Source organism: Nilaparvata lugens, chromosome 14 (assembly GCF_014356525.2).
Source record: "Nilaparvata lugens isolate BPH chromosome 14, ASM1435652v1, whole genome shotgun sequence".
Lineage (NCBI taxonomy): Eukaryota > Metazoa > Arthropoda > Insecta > Hemiptera > Delphacidae > Nilaparvata > Nilaparvata lugens.
This window is the reverse complement of record NC_052517.1, coordinates 19,165,375-19,177,034: the sequence shown is the minus strand read 5'-3', so window position 1 is coordinate 19,177,034 and position 11,660 is coordinate 19,165,375. Positions and strand designations below refer to the sequence as shown.

The following is an 11,660-nucleotide window of genomic DNA, read 5'->3' as shown; positions in this document are numbered from 1 at the left end:
ACTATAGAACAAGAACAACCACAACATGATACAGTATCAACACAATATGATACAGTATCACCACAAATGATAAAGTATCACCACATACTAGTAGTTCTGTGAACAGTAGACCTCACGCAGTATTCTCATCCACAAGTACCTGATTGAAACTATAAACCTTATGGAAATACAGCAATAGACTGGCTTCTCCACACATCTGTGTAATCACTTGTCAGCTGATGTATGATGAATAATTCTAAAGTCTGATTTTCACTCTAATATTGGCGTATGAAGGAGGCTCCTTTTCCTTTTATATTATCCTTGAAATGCAAAATTTCCAAAAACCTTGTTTATACGTCGACGCGCAATCAAAATGGAACATACCTGTCAAATTTCATGAAAATTTATTACCGCGTTTCGCCGTGAATGCGCAACATATAAACATTAAGAGAAATGCCAAACCGTCGACTTGAATCTTAGACCTCTCTTCGCTCGGTCAACTACCCGTTCAAAAACCATCGAACATCTTGAAAATGTATCTTCCCATAAACGTTAGTAGACAGTTGACTATAATACTACCCGTTCAAAAACATCGAACATCTTGAAAATGTATGTTTCCATGAACGTTGTAGACAGTTGCAGCCAGACCTGATAACAGCGCTCACACTCACATTCCGTGACGACACGTCACGGTACGATAGGACAGATAGCTCTATGTTTATTTAGAGGTGCGTACAGATATATGCGCCGCGAACATGAGCGATTCACTTCTAATCAGCTGATGCCAAGCTTTTTATATCTATCTCTTTTCTGTATAGGGCTACTTTTTATAGAAATAGAAAGAAAAATAAAAATCTTAGTACCCTTTTTGAATAATTATTTAATCACTGAGATATTTATTTTTCTTTCTATTTCTGTTTATATCTGTATGCTGTATCTTACCGTTTCTGTAAAAATACAGATATAGTAAGCTGATAAAAAGTGAATTGCTCATGTTCGCGGCGCGTATATTTGTACGCACCTTAGGATGTTTTCTAGACATTTTCAATTGATAAATTATTTATTAATTTTTGAGAAATCATAACAACAGGTCAATGTAACTTACTGAGCGCGAGGTCTACTGTTCGCAGAACTATTACTAGTATTTGTCTTCTTACCTTGATTACCATCAACCAGCATAAGTCTGATTTAATCTTGAGTTTATTTTCAAATTCCATCAGAACACTCTTTGAAATCTTGAATTACTTCTTTCTTCTTTCAATACAGCTGTAAAACACCAATAAAATTACACTTTAATTATTGTGTTTATAATACTGTACTGTTTCAAAGCTCTATGGCCAGTTTGCACAAAAGCCGGTTAAATTTTAACCGTGATTAATTCCACGAGAACCAATCAGAGAAGGCGTTTTTGAAAAGATGGCTTCTCGTGGAATTAATCACGGTTAAAATTTAACCGCTTTTGTGCAACCGGACTATTTGTATTAAGAAACAAATTAATTTTATACGAAAAATTAATAAGATATAATTATTATTTAACGAGAATCCTAAATAAATGCTGTAAATCACCCCGAAGACTTCTGCTACTGCAGACATTGACAACAGGGTAAACAGCTAGATGGAAATTCGATTTATTTATTTATTGAATAAATGCATTCTCTATTTAATTCCATCTGTAAACTGGTTGGCCGCTATGGCTTCGTATAAAATGAGCGCTGCTATCCAGAGATTGTCAGTTTGGTGTAAGGGTAAATATTCCTGACTAGCAATTGGGAGGTACCGGGTTCGATTCCCGGGCTGGCAAATAATTTTTGGATAGTAGTTCTCATCGAATTTCCATCTTGCTGTTAACCCTGTTGTCAATGTCTGCAGTAGCAGAAGTCTTCGGGGTGATTTACAGCATTTATTTAGGATTTTCGTTAAATAATAATTATATACTAATTAGCATTTGAATAAATGCATTCTCTATTTAACTCCATCTGAATGTTAAATTTAAGATGGATTCAAGGAGATGAAATTTCCACCCTTCTATTTCTAATATATTTGAAACAATACCAACACCATAATTCTTTCAACTATAGTGAGGTCCACGTTATAATGGCAGTGAAGAAAGACAGGAGAACAACGTTGCCGATCCTCTGTCTTGTCAATGCCTTCTATAGACAGTAGCTGATACAGGTTTATTGATGTACTATTAACTGTTCATTCTCGTTTCAAATGATCAATTATATTTTATCAAGCAAGTAATTATATTTTTCAATAATTTCACAACTAAGATGAAATATTTTGTTATCAATTAATATTCTACATTGTTGTTAAAAGACGATCTGGTAACAGAGCAAAGCGAGAAAGAGATAGCGCTTTCTGCTTTGTTGAATGATAGACAAGATAGCAATACCATTGCTAATCAAACACTGCCATTATAACGTGGACCTCACTATACACTCTTGAATCCAAAGGTATTGTAGAAATGTAAGTATTTTTCATACTGAAAAAAATCACTTTAATTTACACAATAATTCATGAATTAGGCTAGCTACAACAGTATCAACAAATAAACTGCTTATCTAATTTTTCAGAAATTTCTTCATCACCAACTGATTTAAAAAGTAATGTTTTTATGGTGCATCGGTTTGAGCTATATTTATTATATTAATAATAAGTTATCTTATTAACTAACATTAATATTATTCTAACATTGGTTTTTGCAACGTACAATTCAACATTCAATTCGTTAAAAAATTATTTGAAACTAATTAGAAATGGGGTGATTGTAAAAGGGTTTTCAAATTAATAATATCAATAATTATTTGGGTTTGGTTTGAAGTAATTATTTTTGAAAAGTGTTACGTTTTTTAAACTTGAAAAATAAAATACTTTTTCCTCCTCTTCATTTTCCTATTCATCCTTCTTCTATTTTTCTTCTTCTTCTTCTTCCTCCTCACACTCTCCTTCTTCTATATATCTTCTTCCTTTCCTTAGGTACTTTGAGAAATCGTTATGTTATTCTAAATCTAATCTGGAGTAGGTATTATGCATGATTCTACAGTGTACTATATATTTGACTAGCCGTCAGGCTCGCTTCGCTCGCCATATCCGTCTAGCCAGGGGGCTCCGCCCCCTGGACCCCCGACTGGATCGTCCAAGAATGGAATTAGCAGGCTCGCTTCGCTCGCCTGCATTTTTATCATGTTGGGACAATCCAGTCGGGGGTCCTGGATAAACGGATATGGCGAGCGAAGCGAGCCTGACGGCTAGTAATATAATATTCCCAGGACTGAAGTAGCAGTGCCCGATCAATTTTTCCGCGATAAATGCTTTTAAATCTTCAACTTGGTGCCAACCTAACAAAGTCAACTCAATTTAATGCCAACCTGACAAAATTATTAATTTAGTTGCCAGTTAACAACTGTTTCGAAGAGGTACTCTATCTAGATTATAGTTCTATAGTAACATATGATTTGGAAATTTCAATTATAATTAAGAGATTGGGGAGAAGAAGAATATACATGCTAAAAGACGAACTTTAAACCCTTAAAAAGAACCCTTAGCGTTAAAATATTGCCAAAAGATATCTTAGTGTGCCTCTAAAGGTCCAACTGAACATACCTACCAAATTTGAACGTTTTTGGTCCGGTAGATTTTTAGTTATGCGAGTGAGTGAGTGAGTGAGTCAGTCAGTCAGTCAGTCAGTCAGTGAGTGAGTGCCATTTCGCTTTTATATATATATATAGATATTTCAAACGACAAGAGCTCTTCTTCTTCTTCTTCTTCTTCTTCTTCTTCTTCTTCTTCTCCTTCTTCCTCTTCTTCTTCTTCTTCTGTCTTCTTTATCCTAACCTTTTTATCTCATTTTTCCTATTCCATGAAACCCAATGCCATGAAACATTTATCAAATAATATTAATACATAATTCTCTACAATGAAGCCATGATATATCAATTATTTTCAAACTTTTTTAAACGTTATAATTCCTAACAAAGATAATATCAACATCATTTTTTCTCCTTCATTAAATTATCAAATTACTTAATTTGTTCAAATATATCTTGGACGAATCGTGTATTAAACACTATTAATAATCATTAAATACTATTATTATTATTAGCTCAATAGATGACATAGATATTACAGCAGTATAGTACGGGAATGAAACAGTGTGTAGTTCGTATCAAGTTTGAAGATACACGTTGCAAATTGATGATACAAACTATGAAGTTTGTATCAAAAATAATGATACAGAGAAGTTGAAAAAGATACACAATGTTTCAAATAGGTAGAGTCGTATCAAATAAGTTAGTTCTATAGTGAGGTCCACGTTATAATGGCAGTGGATAAAGATAGAAGAACAGCGTTGCCTATTCTCTGCCTCAATTAATTATATTTCTACATTGTCAAAAACAGAGATGGCATCGTTGCGGAGCTAGAAAATGATAGTACCACTGGCTTTGTCGAATGATAGACAAGGATAGCAACATCAAAGTTGATCAAATACTGTCATTATAACGTGGACCTCACTATAGTTCGTTTTGAAGATACACGTTGCAATTTAATGATACAAAGTATCAAGTTTGTATCAAAAATGAGGATACTGAAAAGTTGAAAAAGATACAGAATGTTTCAAATAGGTAGAGTCGTATCAAATAAGTTAGTTCTAGTTCGTATCAAGTTTGAAGATACACGTTGCAAATTAATGATACAAAGTATCAAGTTTGTATCAAAAATAAGGATACAGAAAAGTTGAAAAAGATACAGAGTGTTTCAAATAGTTAAGAGTCGTATCAAATAAGTTAGTTCTAGTTCGTATCAAGTTTTAAGATACACTTTGCAAATTGATGATACAAACTATGAAGTTCGTATCAAAAATAAGGATACAGAAAAGTTGGAAAAGATACAGAGTGTTTCAAATAGATACAGTCGTATCAAATAAGTTAGTTCTAGTTCGTATCAAGTTTGAAGATACACGTTGCAAATTAATGATACAAACTATGAAGTTCGTATCAAAAATAAGGATACAGAAAATGGGAAGTTTTGAAGTTATCTATATAAGGGATTCTGACAATTTAAAGTGTATCTCAATATGAAACATATTTCTCAAAGATCAAAAATATTAAAAAAAGTTATAATTTTGGAATATTGTTCTCCAAAAGAGAATTTAAAGTTGAAAAGTTGTATATTTTTGAGAAGTTCAAGAAATTTTAGAAGGTATCTGGTTCGGAAAATATCAAATTCAATTTTTTCAATATTAAATACAAATATTGAGCACCTTATTTTGAATAAAAAATTGTATTTTATCAACGAAGGCATTCATTGGTATAACTCTTAAATTTCAGCAATTTTTTCCGTATATATTATTCAAATTCTGGTTATATTATTGACTGAGGTAACAGTTAAATATTAAATAAATACCACACTTTTTACAGAATAGAATTAAACTGGCCAAACATTTAACATCTAAGGCCCGGTTGCACAACAGCCGGTTAAATTTTAACCGTGATTAATATCACGAGAACCAATCAGAGAAGACGTTTTTGAAAAGACCGAACATCCGGTTAAATTTTAACCGGAATTAATTTCACGAGAACCAATCATGGAAGGCGTTTTCAATATTCTTCTCTGATTGATTCTCGTGGAATTAATCTCGGTTAAAATTCAACCGACTGTTGTGCAACTGGCACTAATAGTACACAGATAAGAGACAACACTACCTTAGAATATTTTTGAAATATACATAAATAATACAAAATTTAAAACGAATATTATAAATAAGAAATGTACATTACAATAAAATACAGTAGATAGAAAATATACTACAACAAATAATACAGTTACAATAATCACAGATTTGAAATTATACATAAAGTATGTACAAATTATTTATACAAATAAATATTTACTTTAGTATGTACAACCCAAAATAATACATAACTTTACAATTTTAATAAATATAGCATTGTATTCTACATTATAAATAAATAAATAGGTCAATCTAGTATAATATATGTATCCCAGAACTAAAATAATTAGTTAATAATTTAAATCGTAATACACTAATATGAATAACGCTATAGTACGGTCCACGTTATAATGGCAGTGGAGAAAGATAGGAGAACAACGTTGCCGACCCTCAGTCTTATCAATGCCTTCTATAAACCGTAGCCAATACTGGTTTATTGATGTAATATTAACTGTTCATTCTCGTTTGAAATAATCAATACATTTTATTTAACAAGAAATTATATTTTTCAATAATTTCATAATGAATTCTTATAATTAGGATGAAATATTTTGTTAATTATGAATTCTACATTGTTGAAAGACGATCTGGCAACAGAGCAAAGCGGGAAAGAGATAGCGCTATCAGCTTTGTTGAATGATAGACAAGGACAGCAATACCATTGCTAAACAAACATTGCCGTTATAACGTGGACCTCACAATAGTTACATTTTTAAATAATAATTCTATATTGTTATAAATATTACAAGTAATGGTTATATATATGGTTATATATATATAGTCCCTTTTTCCTATACAGCTTACAATGAGGTTGACTTTAAACTGTGACCATTGGATAAAAATGGAAAGCATCATTGTATAATATTATTAAAGCTGAATTCCCATATATATCAGTGGCCAGTTCAGTGAAAATATAATTCCCATGTCTTCTAATGGGACCGTTCACACTAAGCACGGCCACTCGAGTATGAATAGTCCTATTTGAACTTATGGAAATTATATTCTCACTGTACCGGTCTCTTTGAATGCTAGGAATTCAGCTTTAAGAATTCAGTTTCAAGTGACTCCCAGTATATTATCATAGAGGGAAAAGATAGCATAAGAAGATATGCCATGGTTTGTAGAATTCATTCAAAAGTTTGTATCAAATCATGGTGTTGTGTATCAAGTTGAGATGATTCTGTATCATATTCTGTTCATACTGTATCATATTGTGGTGATATGTCATGATAAAGGACAGTTATGTTGCAAATGTGAGTGTTAACTGAAGCCGATAGTCCTAGTAGTTTTTTTTGGTGAAGCTATGTGACGCTGGTAGTCTCTCATACTGTGCCCTTCTTAAGGTGCGTACAGATTTACGCGCCGCGAACATGAGCAATTCACTTTTAATCAGCTGACTATATCTGTATTTTTACAGAAACGGTAAGATACAGATATAAAAAGCTTGGCATTAGCTGATTAAAAGTGAATTGCTCATGTTCGCGGCACGTAAATCTGTATGCACCTTTACACTCTCACACTCCCAATACACTAATTGACCGAGCGAAGTGAGGTCTAAGATTCAAGTCGACGGTTTGGCATTTCTCTTAATGTTTAAATGTTTGAATATTTATATGTTGCGCATTTACGGCGAAACGCGGTAATAGATTTTCATGAAATTTGACAGGTATGTTCCTTTTTTAATTGCGCGTCGACGTATATACACAAGGTTTTTGGAAATTTTGCATTTCAAGGATAATATAAAAGGAAAAAGAGCCTCCTTCATACGCCAATATTAGAGTGAAAATCAGACTATAGAATTATTCATCATAAATCAGCTGACAAGTGATTACACAGATGTGTGGAGAAGCCAGTCTATTGCTGTATTTCCATAAGGTCTTGTGGATCAGGTACTTGTGGATGAGAATATTGCGTGAGGTCTACTGTTCACAGAACTACTAGTAATAGTCAGTAGTCGACAGTAATCGGCTTTATTTCGAAGTGAAAAGTGTAAATTTGAAGTATTGTGCTGACTATAGCCTTAGTGTCCGGTTTCCTAATAGGGAACTTTGGACTATATACGGCGAGGTGGAACTACCCTTGGGTCTCCCCACCATTCAAAGCCATACGCTAATAATAATAGGCTTCAAATTTATAACATAAATGACCTATATCGTGTGATATCGTTTTATTTTATCACCATAAATGATACAGTATCACTACACATGATACAGTATCATCTCAACTTGATACACAACACCATGATTTGATACAAAACTTCCAAACTTTGAATCAATTCTACAAACCATGGGATATCTTCTTATGTTATCACCATAAATGACACAGTATCACCACAAATGATACACTATCATCTCAACTTGATACACAACACCATGATTTGATACAAAACTTCCAACCTTTGAATGAATTCTACAAACCGTGGCATATCTTCTTATGCTACCTTTTCTCTATGATGTTATGAGGTATGTACGAGACATAAAGAGCCCTTTGCAAGCGAACACCCATCCGAGGGCAGCCCCGAGGGTACGTGACTTGACTACGGTGATTTGGAGCCAAAAATATACTGAATAGTACAAGGTTTGTACGAGACATAAAGAGCCTCGTGCAAGCGAACACCCATCCGAGGGCAGCCCCGAGGGTAAGTTACTTAGCCACAGTGATTTGGAGCCAAAAATATACTGAATAGTACGAGGTTTGTACGATAAATAGGGAGATTTCGTCGATGTTTTACCTCTTACTCAATGCCAAAGGTGTTTGTTTCTTCAACTGCCAGAAGTAGTTTCTCGTAGAGAATATCCGGAGTAGGGTAGGGTGGTAGATCCAGGCGGTTGAAACAGGTATGGGCCCTGAAATTGAAAAAAATCATATTAATTTTCGCGAAAATATTAAAAAATCTGGTGTGGCACACTCACACAACTTTCCTTGCCGTTATGAAAATTGATCACCTGACGCTAGTGTTCACGCGCATCTCAAGTCTAATATTCAAGGATCTGACCCAGATGGTAACATGACAATAACGCTGGAGACACATGAGGTCTGCTATCTCTTCATAGTGGATGATTCAATAGAATCAACAGTTGCCAACAGTTTGCAAATGAATAATCACATTTTCTCGAATTTCGAGCTTATTTTCAATTTTAGGTGAAAATGTTACTGAACATTAATTGTAGAGATTTTCATGCTCAATCTTTTCCACTTGAAATTTTTTGATCAAATTGTATCTGAAGCCTGATAATTGGGAATATAATATAGAACTTTGCATAGATGGGGCGGAGCTCCTGAATTTTTACAGATATGAGACTTGTGGCAGTTGATAGAGCTCACCAATGACTATTTTAGGTATAAATTTGATCAAAATCGTTGGAGCCGTTTTCGAGAAAATCGCAAAAACCCGGTTTTTGAAAATTTTAGCCGTCATCTTGAATTGCATTTGATCGAATTTGTTCGTATCGGATCTTTATAGTGTGAGGACCGAAAATATTTTAGCCGTCATCTTGATTGCATTTGATCGAATTTGTTCGTACCGGATCTTTATAGTGTGAGGACCTAAAGTTTCAAATTCCAAGTCATTCCGTTCATTGGGAGATGAGATATCGTGTACACAGACATACAAACACACACATACAGACCAATACCCAAAAACCACTTTTTTGGACTCAGTGGACCTTGAAACGTATAGAAATTTAGAAATTGGGGTTCCTCAATATTTTTTTGGAAAGCAATACTTTCTTTACCCATGGTAATAGGCAAGGAAAGTAAAAATATAGTTATTATTAAACGAAAATCCAAATTGAATAATGTTAACCACCCCGAAGACTTCTGCTACTGCAAATATTGGCAACAGTAAGTAAAGCATTTGATTATATAGGAAATTACTATAATTTTCTATACCCCTGGGATTCCATGTACCCCACCAACCCAAAAAGCCGTTATATAACTGAACAACTATTATTACCGTACATTTTGTTCAAACTAAACGATTCTACTAACCTTGGCAGACTGTTAGGCTTGCCCCACTTCTCGACACAAAACTTGCGGGGCCCGGTGGACCCCCTGAGTGCCGCGAAGCCCTCGTAGGGCACACTCGACGTCCCCGTCACAAACTGCAGCAGCCGAAGTCTCTGCTCGTTGCTGAATCGCTCCATGGCGGCCCAGAACCACATTATCACCGGGTGTTGGTTGTGGTAACCTTTAACAATAAACAATCAAATTATCATCTCTATAATATAACTAAGGAAAGAACTGGCTTATACACGTACGGGATAGGAATACTTTCACATCATATGTTGTGTTGTGTATCAAGTTGAGATGATACTGTATCATAATATTGTGGTGATACTTCATCATGTTCACTGATTTTGAAATTGATATTTATAAAATGGATATAATTTTATTGTCAGGAAACAATAGGTCTAGAGCAATGTCAAAAAATTCACAAGTTGTATCAACATCTATCTATAATATAATATAATAAAGGGAGAAATCGGCTTATACCATAGCCACCTCTAATACAAGGCCCCGGCCTACGATATTGCAACGTCGCAGTGTAGGCCTACAATCTAATACAACATGATTGGTGAAAAATATTTTTAAAAATACCAGATGATCTTTTTCACCAATCATGTATTAGATTCTAGACCTACGCTGCGACGTTGCAATATCGTAGGCCGGGGCTTTGTATTAGAGGTGGCTGTGCTAATACACGTAGGGTATAGGAAATTCACGAATGACGCATCATCACGTCTCAACTACTCAACTCATTAACTTGAAATTATGCATTCAGAATCCTAATTTACCAAGGATGATTATAGGCCTTTTTTCAATTCTTCAAAATTTCAGTATGTCAAGTTTTTAATTAGATCCTACAAAACAATGAAACAGCGAGTGAGCGAGTGACTGAATCAGTGCAATTTTGATTTTATATATAGATTTGATACAAACAACTCACTCCGTATCAAATTCCCTACCAATCTCGATACAAACAGCTCACCTCGTATCAAATCCCCCACCAAACTTGATACAAACAACTCACTTCCGTATCAAATTCCCTACCAAACTCGATACAAACAACTCACTTCCGTATCAAATTCCCTACCAAACTCGATACAAACAACTCACTTCCGTATCAAATCCCCCATCCAACTTGATACAAACAACTCAATTTCATATTAATTTTGATACAAACTCGTCTTCTGTATCGATGAACGAATGACGCGAATTTCCTAGCCATTGTTCTAGGCCTATTGTTTCTTGACAATATAATTATATCCATTTAATAAATAAATATCAATTTTAAAATCAGTGAACATGATACAGTATCACCACAATATGATACAGTATCATCACAACTTGATACACAATACCATAATTTGATACAAAACTTTGAATGAATTTTACAAACTATGGCATATCTTATGCTATTTTCTTTCTCTATAGTCATATCTCACCAGATCTATCCTCAGCATAAATGAGCTCCCTTTCATCGAATACAGCTATAGGCCTCGGTCGACCACATTGTATCACCATAGATAGTGATACAGTATCATCTCAACTTGATACAGTATCATACAATATGATACAGTATCATCTCAACTTGATACACAACACCATAATGTGATACAAACTTGCAAACAGAATGAATCATTCTCCAAACCATGACAAATCTTCTTATGTATATTTTTCTCTATGGCTATAATATCTTACCAGATCTATACTGATACATTATCACCACAATATGATACAGTATTTTCAACTTGATACACAACACCATAATTATACAAAACTTACAATCTTCTAGGGCCGGTTTCCGAGCTCGGGATTTAGTTAAGTCCTAGACTCTAAACGGCTGGAGTCAGAAAATTGGTTTTCCAAAACGGGGCGTAGTCGCAGTCATTGTCATAGTCACGTTTGAATTAAATTTCGAAGAACTAGAAAATTGAACACAAAT

At 34.1% G+C, this 11,660-nt stretch overlaps 1 protein-coding gene across 1 annotated transcript; it reads right to left on the bottom strand.

The window, feature by feature from the left end:
* Positions 1 to 8,062: 8,062 nt before the first annotated feature.
* On the bottom strand, positions 8,063 to 11,435 carry LOC120354287 (E3 ubiquitin-protein ligase HECW2-like). Its single transcript, XM_039441195.1, has 3 exons — positions 11,417 to 11,435; positions 9,704 to 9,902; positions 8,063 to 8,559 (listed from the first exon to the last, which is right to left on the bottom strand). Exons 1-3 carry the CDS (start codon positions 11,433 to 11,435, stop codon positions 8,448 to 8,450), a joined length of 330 nt encoding a protein of 109 aa, XP_039297129.1. The 3' UTR covers positions 8,063 to 8,447.
* Positions 11,436 to 11,660: the final 225 nt, after the last annotated feature.

What these genes read in the sequence shown, in the direction of transcription:
- LOC120354287 (XM_039441195.1), bottom strand. An exon ending in AAGCCTAACAGTCTGCCAAG is followed by an intron (nt 8,560 to 9,703) that starts GTTAGTAGAATC and finishes TTTCAATTTCAG; the next exon opens with GGCCCATACCTGTTTCAACC.